The sequence below is a fragment of the Semicossyphus pulcher genome, unplaced genomic scaffold, assembly GCF_022749685.1.
Source record: "Semicossyphus pulcher isolate SPU_LCO1_2020_fin unplaced genomic scaffold, fSemPul1.0.p SCAF_15, whole genome shotgun sequence".
Classification (NCBI taxonomy): Eukaryota; Metazoa; Chordata; class Actinopteri; order Labriformes; family Labridae; genus Semicossyphus; species Semicossyphus pulcher.
In genome coordinates, this window is record NW_027211659.1 from 10,242,455 (window position 1) to 10,264,143 (window position 21,689).

At 39.8% G+C, this 21,689-nt stretch overlaps 1 protein-coding gene across 1 annotated transcript; it reads left to right on the plus strand.

Annotated features, from left to right (window-relative positions):
* Positions 1 to 879: 879 nt before the first annotated feature.
* On the plus strand, positions 880 to 18,496 carry LOC138592446 (nectin-4). Its single transcript, XM_069663257.1, has 8 exons — positions 880 to 1,034; positions 1,482 to 1,820; positions 1,948 to 2,244; positions 5,169 to 5,262; positions 10,101 to 10,255; positions 14,025 to 14,127; positions 14,231 to 14,361; positions 14,743 to 18,496. The coding sequence occupies exons 1-7, from the start codon at positions 989 to 991 to the stop codon at positions 14,319 to 14,321; spliced, it is 1,125 nt and encodes a 374-aa protein (XP_069519358.1). The 5' UTR covers positions 880 to 988; the 3' UTR covers positions 14,322 to 14,361; positions 14,743 to 18,496.
* Positions 18,497 to 21,689: the final 3,193 nt, after the last annotated feature.

Genomic DNA, 21,689 nt, shown 5'->3' on the forward strand with positions numbered 1-21,689 from the left:
ATGTAGCACATGTAGAATATTTATTTTAAGGCCCACTCACAACTCAAAGACCCGTCTATTTATCGCAAATATAGAAAAAATATCTGAAGACAGCCCCTGAAAATGTATGTGATAAACCCCCCTGACAATACCAAGTCGTACTAAATGCACCATGGGTAACGTTTTTTTTTGTTTATTTGTTTTTTTCAAGCGTCCTTTTCTCCTTTTTATGGTCTCCGCAGAATAATAATTGACACGTGCTAAAAGCAACTAACATAATTATAACCATACTTTAAAATGTTCATGACTTTATTGATATTGCCCTGAGAAACGTCAGTGTAATAAAGTTACTTAAAAAGTAAGTTTGGGGTTATTTATTGTATTTTGCATTGACATGTGAATTGAAATGTTCTAATCAGAGCTTCTGACTAAACTTAAAAGAGTTTGAATACGTGCGTTACTGTGATACGTGAAACCAAAACTCTTATTTTTGAATTTGAGAACAAAGTTTAGCCACAAGTTTGTGATTTAAAATGATATTAATCTTATATTCACAATGATAACACATTGCAGTTCATATCAACAAAATGTTCCATTTTCCAAGGAGTAGTATATTAATATTTTTGTGTTTAATTGACAAATTCATAAAAACACTTTCCCAATAAATTTCTCTGTCAAAGAAGAAAAATAGCCTTTGTACACATATACAAAAACAATGAATAATTAAGTGTATGTGAAAAGAAAGAAAATGTGAATCGAAAAGCAATGAATTTAACATTTTTTATAACAATTTTGCGGTTACAACCACCGACCACAGGGGGGCAGTGTTACCGCTTGAAGACAGAATTTACATTTATTCTCGACGCAGGCGCAGCACGCCATGATTGTTTATCTGCAGCCTTCTGAGCAGAGAGCAGATGCTTACGAGTCGCTTAAATGGATGGATGGACATTTAATTACAACGAAAAACTATGGATATCGTGAGTTTTAAGGAGCAAGGAGCACAACGATGCTTTTACTTGTGTCTATGCTGATCCTGAACACAGTTACAGACGGTAAGTTTGCCCAGTCCTTTTTTTTTTGTCTTTAACATAGATCAAAACACTTCAGGCCAACGATGACGACGGGACTTTCCGTTTGCGAGCAAAGAATCCCAAGCGGCAGGTGGAACTGAAGAAAAGGGAAATAATAAAATTACATAGAAATATGGGTATAGGTTGCGTGAACGATGCTACAAAGAGCATCAGGGAACAATAAAAACATTTTGAAATCTTTAACTAAACCACTACATTAAGAGTGATATATGTCTCCATTTTTAAATTTACATAATCCAGAGGGAGGGGGCAATAATAATGAAGGCACTATATATCATGAAGTACCCCGATGTTTTCAAACTCGTGCCTTGTACTTATCTCAGATATACACAGGAAATTACTATTTTTAGCATTTGCAGCTTCTTCTTATTGATCTGAAACTTGATGACAGTTTTTGCATCTTTACAGCTCTCCAGGTCATCGGAGGAAGCGTAACCGTGGTACGGGGAGGGACTGCTGTCTTACCCTGCAAAGTTGTTGACACCAAGGATAAAATTGACCAGATTTCATGGCAGAGGCTGACAAAAGGAAAACCCCTGAAAGACAATTTCTTTACAATCTTGCCATCAGGACCACAGTTTGTCAATGGAGAGGATGATCGGTTTAAGTTTATTGGGAAACTTACTGATAAAAATGGAACTCTTCAAATAACCAATGTTACACTGATCGACGAAGGCACCTACACCTGTATCTTTTCTTTGTATCCCAGCGGGAACCACAAGACAGACATCCGTCTAGATGTTCAAGGTATAAAGAATTATAATAATAATTCTCATGTAATTGTGTTTGTATGTATGTGGGTGTGAAAGAGAGAGGGAAATTTTGCTTCAATCTTCTTGTTTGCATTGACTTCTATGTTTACTGTCTCTATTAGTGCCTCCGGTCACAAGCCTGAAGGATTATCATCCTACTTTGGGTAGTGAGGAAGTTGCCCTTGTGACCTGCACAGCTGCTGGCTCCAAACCTCCCGCAGAGGTGAGGTGGCGAACTGGCACTCTGGCAGTGAGGACGACAACCAACTCCACCTTTCATGCTGACGGTACGACCACCACAGTCAGCTCGCTGTTTGGAGTGCCAACCAGAGAAATCAACAATCATTCAGTGCAGTGTGTCGTCACCGGTCCTGCCCTGTTGAAAGAAGAAACCCTGTCCGTCTACATACAGATCCACTGTGGGTATACACATACTGCTCTTATCAGTTTTCTCTCCTAATGTTTCATCTATGTGTTATAGTAATGTGTTTGCCAGGTAGCTCATTTAGAACCCAGCCCTCAAAAATGTGCTGTCTTTTTACATCCAGACAGTTTGTTGAGATTCTGTGAGCAAAAGAAAAGGAAGAAAAGGAGGGTGAGGATTTTTCCTTCCTCCTCTTCTTCGTGTTATTCTTTTCTCTAGTTATGTAATTAAAGCCTTAGTATATGACCGTCATGAGTGCAAGGGACATCCGCTTCTTCTTATCATATACTGAAATCACCAGTTTCACATCAGGGATCAAGACTTAGCTATGAGTCATTTTGCTCCTATCTTATCACATGGAGAATAAAAAGCAGTCAGCTAATTGGTTGTTTTCAGAATGCTAGATTATTTCGCAGAAATGTGAGAGAATGGAATAACACAAAGATTAAAATCTGCCCTTCTCTTTGTCTGGCGTAAACAAGTGATGTATGATAAGTTTGTGTAGCTCAGTATGTTTATTTTCAAACTAGGCTCTGCAGGATGTTCTGTTTTGCTTCCCCTCAAGAGACATTTGTGCTAAAAATGTGAAATGCTCTTTACAGATATCTGTTTCTTTTATTCTTAAGGATACTTCAAAGTTGTGGTCTTCCATTGCCAGTGGGATCGAAACATTATCCCTGCTGTTTTGTCCTCTCCCCTTGTCTTCTGGTTTCTCCATTAGTGTTGCTTCTTGTTACCACAACAGGCCTTGAAAAGCGCTTTCCTCATTAATGTCGAGGATGGATAGACAAGGGTCAGGACTAAATCACAGCATTATATGCTTGCTTGGGGCAAGTTAGCTTGTAAGCCATAAAACAATACAGCACCTTTTATCACAGCCTTTTAGTATTTCAGTGGCAGATGTTGCCCATTACTGCAGGGTCTTGTAACTCAAAGGCGATTCTTTGAGGTGGATCAGTCTCGACCTATAACACATATTTGAAATGTGAATGTTTTGTAACAAATTGAGAAATGCATTTGCTTTTTTAGTTCTATGACAGATGGGGAAATTTTGACTAAGTAGACTCATGTAATGTTCAACTGATGCCAAGGCTCTTTCTTACACACAGGAGCATGCACTGCCTCCTCACTACTAGTGCAGGATGAGTTCCTGAGAAAGCGTTGGGGAGAGGAGGACAGTTCATCATTTCCATTGCTAACTGATCATTTTCATCTGCTTGTGACATAAATCAGCCACTCAGCCGCAATGTAATGTGCGGTTTGCTTATAGTGCAACTCCAGGGATGAGGGAATACCAGAGCTCATTTAGAAGATCATTCTACTGAACCACACCCAAAATCAGGACTCCAACTTAAGAGGAGAATTTAAGAGTCAAGAGTAGAAGCTCTGCTCTGGAACAGTAAATTAAAGGTTACAAGTCCACTTCCTGTAACTTTTTTAGCCTGCTGCGGCATCACATGAGCCTCTATCAGCTGAGCTTAGACACGTTACATTACTCAAGCACTGCTTAAAGCAACAAGTTATCAAGTCACTGAGAAAGTATCATCTGAATCAAGAGGTCGAGAGCTGTTTCTGGACGTTTTGGTGCCCTTAGCCAGACATCTACTGGCACAACTAAAGGGACTGATCTTAACATAAGGGTCATTTATAATCATTTTATTAAATCAGGAATGTTTAAGTTCATTGTTCTTTTTTTAAAGACAAAACTTTTACATTTAATGCTCCTGTGAGGAGACTGAAATTAATTCTGATGTCTCTGTATGACCTACAAAAGCAAACCAGGCCATCAGCTTCTATATAGTTATTTTTAATACCTTACCTTACCACCTACCACTGGGGGGTAGGCTGCACGGTGGTGCAGTGGTTAGCGCTGTTGCCCCACAGCTAGAAGATCATCGGTTCAAACCCCGGTTTGGGCAAGGTGGGCCCCTCTGTGTGGAGTTTGCATGCTCTCCTTGTGCATGTGTGGGTTCCCTCCAGGGTTTCCGGCTTCCTCCCACAGTGACTGGTGACTCTAAATTGCCCATAGGTGTGGGTGTGAGTGCGTCGGCACTGTGATTGACTGGCGACCAGTTCAGGGTGTACCCAATGACAGCTGGGATAGGCTCCAGCCCCCCGCGACAGGATAAGTGGTATAGATGATGGATGGAAACCACTGGTTGGGGGTAGGTGTCAGAGGAAGTGATTAACTACACGCTGCCCTTTTTTAGAGATCAGAGGCACGGCTTTGTCCACAGGGTCCTCACAGGAGCTTTAAATGTAAAACCGTGTAAAATGAAAACAGTCAAAATGGATTATTTGAATACAATACCAATATAAACTTAGATGCAGAAACGGCTAAATAAAGTAGCAGTAGGGTGTGTGTCTGTTTGTCTGTCGGAATCCGATTTTGTGACACTCCCAGTCTCCCGCACACAAATGATCTCTTGTTGCTTGTGGAATTTCCCCACACCCTGCACACAATTTAACCATGAGAATGATAAAGACAGAAACACACTGTCTGCGCTGAAGGCCTTGATACAGTTTCAGTATACAGTATCTGTTGTCACTTTTGTTTTCAACATTCCTGTGGGACTTCTCAGACTGACAGCGGAGCTCTGTGAGACAACAACAGCTTTTAACGCTGCTAATACAGCGTGTGGTGTCCAGCTCTTATCAGCCGTAAGGATGACGGTCATTCTTGAAAGCACATATTTGTGAATATGTTTTTTTTATTGAATAGATCTTGAATACAGCTTTTATTAGATTTTTTAGATTAAATAAAATTGGTAATTCTTGTAATTTATCAGGTGTCTTAGAAAGTCAGATCAGCTGGGATAGTTTCCAAACATGCTGCTCAATATTATTCTGATATATTCATCACTTTTTTTCTCATTTAGATCAATAACAAAGATTGTTCTCTCTCCCTGTTTGTTGCAGTCCCCCCTGTGTCAGTCATTATCAGTGAACGATCCAGTGTCTCCTTTGAGTGTGTGACTCAAGCAAATCCAGCAGCAGACATCACTTGGACCAGGTACAGTGGTGTAAAATCTTAAAACAACATTATGTTTATCTTCACCTTTAGTCTTCTTTAGGCTTTATTGCTCTCAGACATGGTACAGACCTGTGCTAGTTAACCTAATGCATCTGAATGATTTGTCATGTGTTTTCTGAAAGCTAAAGTTACAAAGTACTCAAACTGTAACGCTGATAGAAAAGCTCTGAGATGGAGAATTTGTAATTTAGGATTGCTTGAAATCTAAATACAAGTTTGAGTTGTGGGGGCCGTTAGAAGCCATGTGGTAGGGTAGGTAGTAGTATCGGTTTAAGGTTAGGGTAACCGGCGGCAAGGCTCAGTAAAAACAATGCACACAGTTCTGCACTGCTAGAAAAGCTTGGACACTTTTGTGAAAGGACTACTAGGTAAACATAAAGCTGACGGCAAATCTATACCAAACGTCACAACTAAAACAAAGACAAGGAAATATGAAGAATCGTATCTCACTGTCCCACACTGACTGTGTGTGCTAAAAGTAAACACACACGCCTCGTGAACGTTCCTTTCTAGTGGCCACAGTGTCAACCAGCACCAGGACGCTGAAAACGGGAATAAACTCACTTGAAAGCGGCGTGGCTTAACTGAAAGCCTCACTCATCGCGTGTGACAGTAGCAGCAGCTTGTTTACAGTTTACCGGCATGTGACACACAGACTGCTGCACGGCGGTAAGGTCTCAGTGTGCTCTGCTGAAGATGATGATGATGAACATGATATCAGACAGGCTTTTCCTGTAGATAAGTCGTGAAACAAAAGAAAATGGCGAGTTCTCCTTTTGCACCAAGCCGCGATAAAGTCACAGCTTTACATGTTTCACTTAATTTCCATTAATCGCACATCCTGCAGTGTGACTATTGCACATGCGCACATCGCGATTGTAACAGTCTAACAGCCCTATACTCAACTGTCATGCCAAACAGACTGGCTTTACTAAAGTTGCATCTGTGCCATATACTCCCCTCAGCTATTGTGGTTTCCCCTACAAGATGAGGTGCAACAGTCTGATCGCTGCTGATAGCGTGTGTTAGTGTATGGATGCTTATGTGTCGATGAATATGGTGAGGGGAAGGGGGGGCTTGAAAAAATGTTCTTCTACCAAAGGGGGGCCCTGCAGAAAAAGTCTGGGAACCACTGGAGTAAGGGGAGGTAGAGCGTATAGCTCGCATGAACAGAACCTGGGTCTGTTGAAGTTGGCAGTGCTGCTTGAGTTGCGGTGACCACTAAGGGTCATGTGGTAGTTAAGTATAAGTATTGGGATGAATGCACAAGGGGAGGGGTTTCTTCACTGAGCACTTATGCTTATCATTGAGCACACCTTGACCTCAGTGGCTCAATGACTGCCAAGAATTAGAGGCAGCAGACTTAAACTTTCACTTTCTACACAGAGAACTTTCTGGAAAAAGTTGCGCCTTTTCCACTCTGACCTTATGGTGAGTGTTTTCAGGTTATATACATAATGTTGACCTCTGCTTTATCAGTGGTCTTAGTCCCATGGTCTTTGGCCCATTCAATAATGCAGGTCCTGTCACTATTCAGAATGACTGTTGTGTCAAAAAGAGAAATACTGAAAGAGACTTAGCCTGGAGTTTATCAGTTAACTTCTGGTGGGTGGTTATCAACAGTCACACACTAACATCGCTCGCAGGCCACACTCTCACCACAGTTTCTCACAGGACTTCTGGTCCACATTGCTTAAAAGCTGCGGTTAACAAGAAGTAAGTCTGCTGTTACAATTCAGCAACAACAATACAAAACAGCAGACTGTTTATTTGAGTATACTAATATTTATTTAACAGCTGGAATAAAAAGTTTAACAGGAGGGTGTGGATACTTTTACTTTGGTTAATGATCCTCCACTACTGGCTCATTAGGTTTTTATTTGGTTAGATATGTGAGCAGGTTGTCATTGCAGAATGGAACCCCGACAGTGTGAGCAGGACCCCGACGTCTCACCCTGAAGGGTCCCTAATTACTTACGAAATCAATTATTTGACACAAATTATTCATTTAGAAATGATTCTATTCATTTAGAAATTATTATATTTCTGTTTTCCATTTATAAATAGTCAGTTACACTCACAGTGAGAGTTGCGTCCATAGCAACGGTTAACTTTAGCCTTGTTAAAATGAGCTAACCTAGCTGTTTTTACTCACATTACATGGAAACGTTTCCACTGATGGGTGAAGTAAGACAAGGTGAACGGGACCACAGGAAACAGTGCAGCACCTGATTGAGTCTGGAGCTGCATCCCTAGCAACGGTCTGTTCTTCATAGCAACGATCTGTTATCAAGAAACAGCAGACCTCGGAGTGTCATAATAAACCAATCATAGTCAAGTATTTAACACAGCAATGTTATAATTGTTTTTAATAGCAGCGGGGCTGCTAGGCTACGTTAGTAGTTACAACATCCAATACATATGGCTTCTAGTTCAACACAATACACCGTTGTATGCCGTGACAGGATTTAGTTGCCAACTCTTACCTATTTTACACAATGTGATGTGAACTACCTTCCTTTTTTTAATGCTGATATGAAAGCGGAGCTAGAAAGTTCCACATCAGTGGCAGCCGTCTTTGCTGTTACTGGAGAAGCCTTATCAGCGCCCTCCCTACAGTCAGTTATCATATCAAACCAAATAAAAAGATGTGATTGGCCTGACCTGAATCAGGTTCTGACCTGCCAGAGCCAGTAAAGCATCAGGCGACAGAGCAGGCACTGCATCTCCAACCAACAAAAGCTCTTTTGTCTGGCCTTTAATTAAGGTTTTATTGAGACACAGCACAGATGTCGCTTGTTTATGTACATAGAACAAAACAAAACAAGGATTTCTGCTGTTTTTGAAGGCATAAACAACAGACTAAGACTGTGTTACAATCCACTGACCACATCAGAGTGAAGTCTTTCTTAATTAGAGCCAGAGATTTAGTTTACATCATGATGTGATTGTATGATGAAAAATTCCACGGTTTGTTGGTTGATTCTTTAGAACTCCCTGAAAACACAGGCGTGTTTGAAGCAAAGTACATGCAGGGTTCATCTACTCTTGCCTGCAAAGCTGTATTATTTCGGTTGTCTGGAAACTCAGATGAATGTATGTTAACTGGAGCCAAGTGGGCTGTAAAAACATTTACATTCGGATCATTCACACCTTGTCAAAATACTTGAAATGGGGCAGTATGTCAGCTCTGTGGGTTGAGCAGGTGTCCTATATAAAGTAGCCATTGTCCACAACACAGCGGCCGCAGTTTCAATTCCACCCTCTGCACTTTCCGGTTACCTCCCACGTTTTCCTCCCCGTATTTCCTGTCTCTCTGCAGGTGTCCTAAAAGAAGGCAAAATGGCCACAAAACAAATCTCCAAAGTGAAAACTTGATAAAGGAAGTGCAAAAATTCCAGAAATTCCCAGGGTTTCCACCTGTTAAGCTATAGAGAGAGAAGAAGAAAAGGGAAGAAGAGGAGCCTAGACTAGTATTAGAGCTCTGATAGTTATTCTCTGAGCAGAGGTGTTGTGCATGTGCCAAGTTGAACGAAAGGTCATGTAGGGCGAGTTATAGGCATCTCAGCTCTGTGGCCTTTATGGGTGCTGAGACAATTGGTTTACTGTGCCTGTCTCACAGATGCCGGCTCCCTCCCTTTCCTCCCCTCACAATGTGTCGGTGATGTACTGGTTGACAAATTCTGATGCTCACGTCAATAGAAAGAACCCAGACCTCCAACAGACTAATACTTGTAGAGAGAATAATGACACTAGTGTTCTGAAAAACTGCTAAATAAATAATATATATTTAAACAAGGATTGCACCATAGACTAATGGGAAACTTCCTGAATTAAGGATAGAATCTAATTTTGCAAACACCTTATTTCAGCTGTAGAATAAATATAGTGGAAACAAACATGTTCAACTAAAAGGAAGTTAAATGGTTAAGTAGCATTAAGCAGAATTACTAAGTTTCCCATGACTTCTCAGCCTGTAAGCTAAAAAAAGCAAAATGAGTTTTGCTGTCTGGAGTCGGCAGAATGTATTTTGGTACATTGGTATTTTTGATTCTGCTCCAGTGATGTATTTAGCTCACTTCCTTTTTCCAATGCTGCCAAATGACTGTATATATAGATGGACGACCCGTCTCCATCTGCTCCCATTGTACGAAAGTGATGCCAAAATAGCGATGGTGACGTCATTTGGAGCCAGAGACTGCGCAGTAGAGATCGCCGGGTGGAGCAGCCGTAGCCCCTTCCGCTAACCAGAACAGCAAGGATTCTGCACGCTGGCGTGTTTTACAGCAGAGCAGCTTCTTTGTGTTGGTCTGAAGTTAACGTTCACAGATATGGAAACTGCAATGACTGATTGTTTTTGTTACGTTTCCTCTTGTTGATGTCTGTTCGGGATTAGCAGAGTAGAGGACGAACGGCGAGAGGAGACAATCACTGCAGTCATTGAAGTTTCCATATCCATGAATATCTGCTTCAGACCAACACAAGAAGCTGTTCTGCTGTGGACTGCTGCTTTTTTGTTAAGTTAAATTAGTGTTTTGATTGGCTGAATCAATACCGCCGCTCCACCCGCTGATCTCTACTGCGTAGTGTCAGGGATGTTTAGGAAGTTAAGATGCGTCGTTCATCTTCCTATACATTCAGTGGGCACTTAGTTTGGCGCTGCTCCCAGCCAAATTTTAGGTACTTCAGATATTCGTCAGATGAAACATGTTAGATGTCAGATGATACCATGTTAACTTCGAAAAATGCAAATCTATTCCTTTACTAAACAATAGCTGTGGATTTCATTCTGAGCGTTGTTTGTTTGTTCTTTTCAGGTCCGGCCAGTTGTTGCCTGAGTCTGGTGTCAGTGTACAGGGTGCAACGCTGCTGTTTCAGAAAACGACCTCCGACCTGAATGGCCTCTACCAGTGCAAAGCATCAAACCTGTACGGGAAAAAACAGGGTTACCTCTTTGTGCACTTTTATTCAGGTGAGGTCGGTTTAATGTGGCTGCTGGTTTTTGTTGGATGTGTTGGTTTTCTTTGCTGGTCTGTTTCTCTAGATTTTACTCTGTTAGGGAGGTCGTCTGATTCAGTTGTTTTGTGTCTCTTAATTAAAAAAAAAAGAAATAAAAAGCAGATAAATGAAATTCTGTAGAGAGTGTCTCCCATGGAATCCTTAAGAACACAATGAGGAGGAACAATGTAAACGCAAAGACGTCAGCATTCGCAATAAAGTCGATAACTTTTAATGAAGAAACGATGAACAGCAGCAGCAACATCAAACAAACGCGTTTCAGCCGAGGCCTTTCGTCAGCGCTTCAAAGACAAATGTGGGTGTGACACCTTTGTAGACTATCAACACCAGGTGGCTTGACAAACATTAATTTGAAAATGGCAATGAAATGGTGCAATTATACAAAACAAACAGAATTGTTGACACAACAGAGCTAGCCTGCGGGGTCCCACAGGGATCAGTTCTTGGCCCCATTCTCTTTTTGCTTTACATGACCCCCCTTGGAAAGATTATCAGCGAGTTCAGCGACGTCTCGTATCATTTATATGCCGATGATATCCAGCTCTATTGCTCTTTCAAGCAAACTGAGATGCATAAATTGGATAATTTCACTGCTTGCTTGACTGCCATCAAAAAATGGTTAAATAACAACCTACTTCAATTGAACACCGCCAAGACAGAACACACATTGATCATTGCCCCAGACAGTGCCAATCCCCTTATTAAGCAGCATTTAGGTCTGCTTGGCCTTTCTGTCCAACCCAGCCTACGCAACCTAGGAGTTGTGTTGGACAAGGATATGTCATTTGACCACCACTGTAAACAGTTGGTGAAAAACTGCTTTTATCACCTGCGAAATATCGCAAAACTGAGGTCCATAATCTCAAGAACTGAAAAGGAGATGATTATTCATGCTTTTGTTTCCTCTCGCATTGACTATTGTAATGCGCTTTTTGTGTGTTTTAACAAAAAGGGTGTAAATCGCCTCCAGACTGTGCAGAACGCAGCAGCAAGGCTTTTAACTGGATCGAAGAAAAGGGACCATATCACCCCAATTTTATATTCTTTGCACTGGCTACCAGTCAATTTTAGGATTCATTTGAAGATTTTAGTACCCCCTCGTTCATCACTGAGCTACTGAGACCCTATTCTCCCTCACATGCATTAAGGTCATCAGACCAGAAACTCTTGATGGTCCACCGCACCTGTTTTTAAAACACGAGGTGATTGTTCTTTTCAGGCCAGTGCTCCGCGCCTCTGGAATGCGCTGCCTCTGACTCTAAGCAGCATAGAGTCCACCTATTCTTTGCCCTGTTTTCATGTGTTTATGTGTTTTTAACTTGCTGTTGCCTCTGCATGTATCCTATGGCATTTTATCATTACTGTAAAGCACTTTGTGATTTATCTGCGAAAAGATTCGCCAAGACCTGGCTGCTCAAGCCTTTCTCCACTGACAGCAGGACAGGAAATCTTTTATTTCATTTGCTCTACGACTAAAGCTACGTCTTACTTAAACCTTAAACATGTCAAATGCTGTGTATCCTGGTCCCGGACACTTCATGCCTCAGGTTTCCTTCTCTATCTCAGGACAAACCAGAAAAGCTTAACAAAAAACATCCGTCCATGTTTGAAAGATTTTAGATAACAGATGGAAAACTCAAACATGGGAAGCCAGCTTCCATCAGTAAAGTAGGTCAAGAGAACTTTTTCCCATAGAGCATTAAAAGGATGTCGTCAAAGGAAAAGCAAAAATGAAATCGAAAACATTTAAACCTCCTGCAGCGAATAATGTGAGCTCCTGTTACCGCTGAGAGAGCTGATCGTGGAGTAAACATAAGGCTGGTGTTTATTTCCAGCCTCTCCGTCTACACGTCTCTTCCTGTTTGAGTGCACCTGGTTCAGTTTATGTTTGATATTAGACATTAACTTGTAAATGGTTTGTGAAATATTTATTATAAGAATTTCAATAACACAATGGATATGTTGTTTTAAGAGCCTGTCTCCACTATTGGAGCTGAATTATGTTTATACTGTATATATACTATTATTATTATCATAACCACCATTGCAGTTATAACAATTATCATCATCACTATACAGTAAGTAGTAGCTCCACTCATTTACCTAGTAACTCTTTTTATTTTATATTTTGTAACCTTTTTTTTTGTTGTTATTATTCCTTTCTCTCACACACACACACACACACACACACACACATACACACACACACACCTAAGCCTGTTTTGTTTAAATTCTGTTTTGCTAACTGGTTGGCACTCACTGCTAGCTGTTCTTGTTTGTCCTGTGTTGTTCTCGTGTTTTTCTTTTATCTTGCAATAATAAAATATTTTAAAAAAGAAAGAAAAAAAAGACTAAACTTTGACTGGCTGGCAGCTGTCAGCACATTTCTGTCATACTTTAAGGTGGGTATTTGTTCCCTTTCCAGCCTCCATCACTGTTTTTAATCTTGAAGCTCCCAGTCTGACCTGATCTGATCTAACTGCTAAATAAAAGGAGCTGAGACACCTGTATAGAATAAGCCTCAATGTGGTATTCATTACAGGGCTGTTGTATTGGTCTGCATTGGCACAATCTTGGATCCCATTGGCTATAGTCTGACGACGATATGCCACGACATGTAGCTGGCGGTTAGCGATAAATGACTTCCTTTTTCAAGGCTGCATTGTTTGCAGAAAAAGTGTGATTCACTTTAATTAACAGGTCTTAAGTTTGCTGAAATTTCTTTCATGCAGATTTGTAAAAAGTAAGATCAGGTCTGTCCTCAGGAGATGAAAAGTACTTTTAAAATGCTCATTTGTTGAACGAAGGTCGGATCAATCGTTTCTGAATTTGTCTTCAGTTGAATATGTGATGTAGAACGAATTGCTTAACTTGCTGCAGATGTCTGTTTAAAGAGATGAATAAGAAGCTAAATCATCGTCAGATGATGCTGATGGGAGCCGGGATGTCATTACAGAACATTACGTTCCGCCTGCTTTTGCTCTCCACACAGTTTTTCCTGCATACGCCCATAAGTTATTGGTCAAGATTACTCGGACTACAAGCGTAGTACAAACAAAACAACAAACAAACCAGAACACTTGCCGCTCCTAAAATCCATGTCCCTGCGTCCAGATTCTACATTTCTATGTAGATCGAAGATCTCAGTTTGGTTGTCTTTGACGGCACCTATGGCGATAAACTGTAATTGCGGGAGCACACTTCCCAGATATCCAGATAGTGTTGCATGTGTGACGTCCACGTTTGGCTCTCGTTTTCCTTGCTGACGGTCGCTTTCCTTTTTAGACTGTTTGCCTTCATCTGAGCGTCTTATTGTTGAAGTTGTATCTGTAGTCATCAATCTTTTCTTTGTTAGTTCAGCCATAGTAGATAACTGTTTACTCGCAACACTTAAAGAGGCTCGAAAAGCAGCCGCTTAGCCATGCTACCCTCTCTGGCAGACCAACCACCGCTGGGTGATGGAAAACGCGTCACTAACTGGGCGCCGCTTGTGTTTTTTTCCGCGATGTTGCCATCTACAGCCAGTCCGTAATACTGCAAATGCAAAGGCTTTCATCAGTGGGCCACATGCCCAATCATTGTGTTACCTTATTCGGCCATAGATAGTGACTTAACGGACATTTATTTAAATGAAAATCTTCAAGGTTATTACCTGATATACTCTGCCAGTGTTTATGTGTACATCCTGTTTCTGTATTCTCTTGTGTCCTCTCTCCCTGCAGGATCCTGCCGCGTTTGTTGGGTCTTACTTGGTCTTTTGCTCGTCCTGATTGCTGTTGCTGCTGCTGCCGTGTTCTACTTATATAAATCCGGAAAATTACTAAGGTACATAGAAGTGTAATAGTTCTGCATCAATTGAGTGTAATGTACAGTTCGACTACTAAATATATAAGCTTACACTGTATGAACCTTTGTTGTATATTGGTAGCTTATTATCCAGTGAGGCAGAAAGGCCATCACCGGAGATGGAGACTCTTCCTACACGTTTGAGCACAGCTGAAGCCTCCGAGATGAGATGAAGAAGTGGATGAAGATGCTGTACGACACAGACGCGCATAGGTGTGATATTTATTATATAATATTTATCAAAGGAAACGTGTTGTATATATGTGTAACAGTGCATAACTGAATGCTGGCTGTTCTTATAATTCAAAGTTAAAACTGTGCCTTAAAAGTGTTCTTGTTTTAATGACTTGATTTAAAGTACGGCAACTACCTCTGACACACTTATCAGATGCGTTCTTTATCAGTAGTGGTAGTTGTTTTTATAAAGCAGTATGCGGTATAACAGTCTTAACCCTAACCCTAACCCTTACAGGGTTTATTACAGCTGTTTTTTCAGTTAAGTGTTTTTAATGTTATTTCAGAGGTAAATGCAAATACCCTGACACTCTTTTGAAATGCAAGTTTTAATGAAATGTTTTCCATGATCTGCCTCAGGGATCTGTTGGACGTCGGCTGAAGCTACAACATGGATCACAGTTGGACTGCGATTTACGTATTGTTCCTGTCCCCGCTGGTTAGTGAAATAATGCAGCATCCCAGGTGCTTTATGTCTGCTCATACCATCGTTGTGGATATTCTGCTTCGTTGTAGCTATTTGTCATTAGTTACTGGTTAAGATCTTCTAATTGCTTTAAAACAGACTCACAAAGGGTACAATTGTTGCAGACAATAGGTCGTGGCTGAAGGGAAAAAATGAAAGAACCAAAAAAAAAGAAGAGGAAACCAACAAAGGACAGACTGTTTAACTGACGTTTTGTGGGATGCAAAACCGGAGGATTGTGGTTGCGCCTGTTCCTGCATCTGAAACAGCTTTCCCTCCCACCTTTCCCCAGTCCTGTACTTTATTTTACAACCAACAATATTATCTGCTGAGCATAGCAGATGAGCATGTTGACATGCAACAGTTTAGAAAGATGCTGATTCTTAACACTTTTACTTGCACTGTAATGAAGTGCTTAGTGTAACAGCTGTCAGCTAAAAAGGTCGGACAAAATGCTGCTGCGTGGTTTGGCTTGTTCAAGCAGTACATTTAGTTTTTGCGTATGGTGCTAGGGTTAGTGGACTTCTTTTCTTTTTTGTTACTTTTATGGTAAAACTTGTAAATACTACCTACATACGATACACTGAACAACCCTGCCCACCACTTGGTAGTCCTGTTGAGCAGTCTGTGGCTGCAGATTTTCAGGGAGCTAAAGATCTGAAATACACATTCAAGCTCCTTTTTTTGGCTTTGTTTACATCTTATTAGCACTTATCTCAAAGCTGCTGAAAGGAGCTTTTATTGTGTTAACTCTGGCTCTCGAAGATTTACATTTTTTTGCTGTAAAAGAGAACACTCTTCCCAATTTCCGCGAATGTCTCCACAGACACCCAATCCATAAAAATACGATATACTGCAAAAGCAAAGGCTTTCATCAGTGGGCCATAAGCTCAGTCACCTTTCTGTTACCTCATTCGACGTTGGAAAGTGACTTAACAGACATTTATTTAAATGAAAAAGTTGTAGATTGTTACTTTAAAGCAAGTGAAAGAAAGCAAGAGTTCTTTTTTTGACTATTTTTTTATTTTGAAGAAAGATCTGTTTGCAGGATTGGTGACTAGTTAAGATTAATAATTGTAATATGAAGGCGTGGAAATAATGAAGATTTGAAATAATGAAGATTTGTTTAAGTACGGTTCGTTCAACTGGTTATGTTCTGGTTTTCTATTAGAGTAGATTTCCTGAAAGTTTAAAGTCTTAAAGTTGAATCTTTCTACTAATATGTTACATAAAAAATACATAAAAAAATAATTTAAATTAAAAAAAAGTTTGTTCTATTCTGACCTGTTATCCTCATAGCTTTGGAAGGAGCAGATTTTTATTTTGAGTGACGTCGGTGTCCTCTGTTATATTTAATACTCTGTTTATGTTTAAACACACTGAAGAAAGACTGAAGGCAGCAAAAAAAGTTCACTGAAGTTCGTTAAAGGTCAAAATGAAGTTCTGTTATGAACACTGCAAAACAAACACATCTGTGTTTAGACCAAGGCTTGTCAGAGAAAAACCTCTGTGGGTCGGAGCCAGGCATGAGTCCACAGCCATGCTAGCCCCTCTGTGAGTCTGACACATGTATGCTTTTAGCTTAATGCTAATGTGTAGGACGACTGGCTAATGTATGCTAACAAAAGAAATGCTGTTCGTTGTATTGACTATGTTTACAATATAATTTTAGCTGGCTAGCATGCCTACATTTCAAAGTACGAAGTTTTCCTCTTGCTGCCATTACAATCCCTAAAGCTATGGCATTAACCATTAACTTTATTTTACAACCAATGTTATTATGAGCAAAGTATACCCCTGGCCAAAAGTATTACCCTGCTAATGGTACAAGGGAACATAACAGGACTATGAAACGTAATGGGACACATCATCTGAGGACCATAAATATCTACCCACTAACATTTCTATATGTGTATTAAGTAAATGTGTTAATATGTTACTGCACTAAAACTGACCTGCTGGTTGTTAAAGTTCCTCTGGGGACCTGGAATATCTGTGCGAATGTGGCGAGACAATTCACATCTCAAAGTGCTGGATAAATATATAAAGATCAGTAAACATTGTTGTCATCCTCTTGGGACACTGAATGTGTGATCTGTCCATAAGTGGTGGACCAGTCAATCCATGATTCCAAGATCTATGTTTAACCGATTCTAACTCTGATTAACATAACAAGGTAGCTACCGCAAACCTCAACCCGACAAGCTGACCTCGCTTTATCTGGATGCTGCAGTATTTATAAGTTTAAAGCAGGTACTAACTAAAATATCCTTTCCCACCTCCCTAATGAAGCCCATACAAACATTGCCCCCTAGCACCACGTGCTGTCAAAAACTCCACAGGGGACCTTCAATCACATCACATTCATCAGCAGGGTAAACCTTTTAACTTCAGAAAACTTAGCAATAACTTAAAATGTGCCTTATACCAACACTTTCTTTATTCACCCTTTCATGAACTTTCTCACTGAGCAACTGGCGTCCCCTGTGGACAGAAGCAACACGTGAGGTCAGTGTGAGCATTTGTTTTGTAAGGGAGTAGAGAGTCGTGTTTGTCGCTATATAAGACATACGTTTAGCTCTAATATTAATCCCGGGAAACTTTGTTAACGTCAAGTACCATTTATAGGTCGCATCACAATTTATACACTTCATCTCTCCAGTTCAGTCAATTCTCTACATTTTTTTACTCCGTCCTTTTTTGCAGTGTAAACGTGTGTGTATTGTAGTTAGAAAGGGTGACATTAGAAATTAGTTCGTGGACATAGCTAGTCTTTTATTTGATGTTCTTGTTTGCCTTTATAGCTCATTATTCTTTCCTTATCATTTCAATACTTCAATTCTTCTCCAAAAATAACTCAAAAGATACAAAAAGACATTTCAAACAAATTAGAACTATACAGGGAATCATATATACATCTGGAAACCACCCATCAACAACATCCGTCCACAGGACTTGCCTGGTACTACTGTATATGTGAAATAAAGCATAAACCCTGTCATTGCTCGTAGTAGAGCTCATAAATTGCCTCAAGTTATATAATTTGAGTTAGAGTCGGTGATTGTTAAAAGACTGATTGTCTGGCTAAAAGACTGAAGTCTTGGGGTGTAGAGATAGACCCCTGTAAGGCTGCTCTGCACCTTTGCTTGAGGCTAGCAGCTCGAAGCTAAATTAGCCGCTACTGCTAGCATGTCGAATGTCAACCAAACATTGGCTTTTGTTTATTTATTATTATTATTATGTACACTTTTTTTTTGTATTTGTTTGAAAGAGTTCTATTGAGGGTTATGGAGTCTAATGAGGCTGAGAGTGTTTTAGTAACATAGAGCTGGTTTTGTTTCAGAAAGGAAGCATCTTGTTTTTTGGGAATCTCATAACGCCTTAGTTAATTCTGTGTTTTATAATGTGCACTAGTAGGCCTGCTGTAAAATTGACTAAAATGCTATGTTAACTTTGTTATTTTATGGGAGTTATATTCTTTGATGTCAGTAACGCTTTGTGTGTTGTCATACTGATGTAAAATCTTTTGTTTGAGTGTCATTTTATTGTTTTCTTTTAATTACCACTCTTGTAGGATGTTGAGTTCATGTATCTTGTCTTTGGCTTGTACTATTAAAGCTTGAATCTAAGGCAATACCTATGCCTGAAGCCAGGTCGTTCAAGGATGTTTTTTTAACAGCGTGTACTCTACACATACCATCCTTAATACGTGATCTATTCTTTGTTAAACAGTACTAGCATAGTTTGTCCTGTATCACACATAGTATTCATGGTGATCAGCTACTCAACACACAAACACCCACAGACCAAAGCTTAATGATCTTATTATGACGACGGGTATAGAAATAGCAGCTGTCAGGTGTCATGGAAACAAAACTACCCACTGCTTTGTGAAACAGGAAGGATGACAGCTGTTTCTAAAACCGGTTCTTCTTCAAAATAATTGCACATAAAAAAACATTTAGAGTGCCTTGTCATCATAAATATTTCCTAAGTCTTGTTATTACAAATAGATTTTTGATAACCACACTGATATGTGTTGCATTATTTATTACACCTTAAGGGATAGGTTCAGTCTTTCTTTAACACCTAACATGTACAAATTTCCTTTATGAAGAGAGAGAATGAATACAGCACGCAGACATGAGTCATGTTTTAAGATGGACTTAAAACCTTTCTCTGTCTTTTAAGCTAAATGTTACATTAATTTTAAATTAAAAACCTGCTTCAACCTTTTCAGCATCAAACCACAGACAAAGTTAGCAACTCACAACGAGGTGCACTTAACATAGTGGGTAATTTTTAGCACATGAAGAGATAAAAAGGTGTTAAAATCTGTTATGCTGCCTCCAAGTGGCCACACCATGTTTACATGCAGTTTGAAGCACAACAGTATTACGCTCCTCATTACATACATTGACAAAGCCATTAAGAACTGTATGTAAAAAGTAAGAAAATAAAGTCTGAAGTAAATTTTCAGAGTTTAAGTTAAGCAGAGAACATTTATTTTATGATATGTTGCATTCAGGAGAACATTGTTCAGGCTTCGGTGATTCATTCCAATGAAATTGTGCGTAGTTCACCTCCTCCAACATCCACTTTTACACTGCACGTCATATCAGTGAGCCCTGCGTTTATTACGGTTTGGCTGATTGTGGCCAAGGCTTTCCAGGCAGTTTTCATATATTTCCACTGTTCGTTCCTGCTGTTGGGTGACAAAAAGGAACAGAACCAAAATCATATTGTGGTTATATACTCCAGCTCAGTTTGATCTCAGTGTCCTCGTGTCATTATGAATCGACAGACTGTTTAAAAGTTGGGATTTAGGAAACGATCATTATATTTACCGTATCTGCAGGGGGAGAATGAACGCTATTTCTGTGGGGGAAAAGTGACAAGATGTTTATAGGTTTGCAGTTTAACACCATTCGACTTACAATGACTAAGGCAACTTACTCTGCACGCCGTTTGCAGCATGTTAGCATGATGGCCAGAGCAAATATAAAGATCAGGAGACACACACAGGCAACAATGGCTCCCACAACAATCATGAGCTTGTTCTGGTTTTCAGCTTCCTCAGGATCTGGAGGGGGGGAAACAGCATTACACTGGCTAACTCTCTATAATGCAGATAATGCAAATGAAAATGAATCCAATGCAAAGTGGCAAAAGCTGTAGTTTCTTAAATGGCCGCTTGAGGCTCCTACAGTTAGTTACAAGCTAAAATGTGTTTATATCTTAACACTAATTAGCAGGTCGTGGTATGTGTGCTCACCATACCTGTGTTAACTTGCTAACTTAACTTTGTTAATTAGCCAGCAAATAAATTACCCTTGTGCATAGACTCCTGCCAAATCTGGCTGCAAGACAAAACAAGACGGCGGTGGCTACAATGTGAAACTCGAGGCTTCAAAACAGCAATCCACAAAAATCTACAATCCAACCCACAATGGGTTTGTTCAAGGCAGGTACTTTAAATATTAGCTCTATTAGCGTATTATCTTTAATACCCTGCTTCTGCTCGGCCTCTTTACATCCTATTTACTTGGCTGCTGCAAGAAGGATAATCTATGTTTTGTTGAATCTTATGATTATGACTGAGTAGCACACCTGTAATTATCAGCTCCCAATGCTGTTCCCAAACTCCAGTGAGAGTGGTGGTCTCGCAGGTGTAGTTTCCTGTATGAGACTCCTGGGCTCTCTCTATGACCAGTGCGTACAGTTGGCTCTCTGAATCTGACATATTAATGTTTAGGCTTCGAGCTTCTGGAAGGATGTCAAAGCGTTGTGTTGGGAAAAAAATGAACAGGCGCTGATCCCCATTCATTGTCCACGTCAGCTGTCGGAGAGTGCTGATTGACTTGTTGTTGCATTGCAAGCTCACTGTGCTGCCAGCGACTGCTGAGATGTTTTTTGCGTCTGTGAGGGAAAAATGAATTTCAATAGATGAATTTCTTTTTTAACTTTAAATATGTTTCATCATAACGCTAGTTAAAGCAATATTTTAGCAACATTTTCTTGCAGAGCATTTGACAAGAAGATCAACACTACTCTCATATCATGGCTTTTAAATACGAAGGTTGTTAAACAGCCAGCAGCAGATTAGCTTAGCTTTGCATATAACTGGAAACGGGGACAATACTAGCACAGGGACTGCAAGCACTTTCACAAAGCAAAGTGTAAACAGAACTTTGCAGTTTATATTTAGCTTTGTTTTTACTTTGCAGTTCTCCACAAGAAAGAAAACGATTATTCTCCATAATGTCAAGTTTTCCTATAACTCATATTCATTGTCAGAGTAAAAATGTGTTGTAAGGGATTATTACCTGTTGGTGAGAAAATCCCGAACACGTAAAATATCAGAGACAAGCTCTTCTTAATGCTAAAATATTCATACAAATTCTCCATCCCACCTTAAAACAAAGACAATTTTATTGTAAACCTCATGTTTATGTAGTTCCTGGTAAATCATTCAGAAAACATAAGAATATTGGTATGTAATTAGGATATTCTAACAGTATTTTACCCAAATATTCTACTCTTATTTACAATTTATTTAATGAGGAAAGCCATACTGAGATCAAAATTAAGTCGGATAAAATGTTGTGAAATTACAAATGTGGTTGTGATATCATAATTAAGAGAGCTAAAAACAATGAAGAGCAAATCCTTTCCAAACGGAGACACAGTATAATACATAAAGTTACTACATGTACTTACCAGTAGTGAGTATCTGCACCTGCTGATTTGTCTCTTTCCTTTCTCAAACTACTGATTTGGTTTAATGTGTATGAAGCAGCGAAGTAAGGTGCATTTATAGATTATCTGTGTGGAAAAGTAG

Bases quoted from the DNA above. Each gene is read 5' to 3' on its own strand.
- LOC138592446 (XM_069663257.1), top strand. From the start codon at position 989: ATGCTTTTACTTGTGTCTATGCTGATCCTGAACACAGTTACAGACG. The intron at 1,035-1,481 runs GTAAGTTTGCCC...GCATCTTTACAG, and splicing joins CCTGAACACAGTTACAGACG to CTCTCCAGGTCATCGGAGGA. The intron at 1,821-1,947 runs GTATAAAGAATT...TGTCTCTATTAG, and splicing joins CATCCGTCTAGATGTTCAAG to TGCCTCCGGTCACAAGCCTG.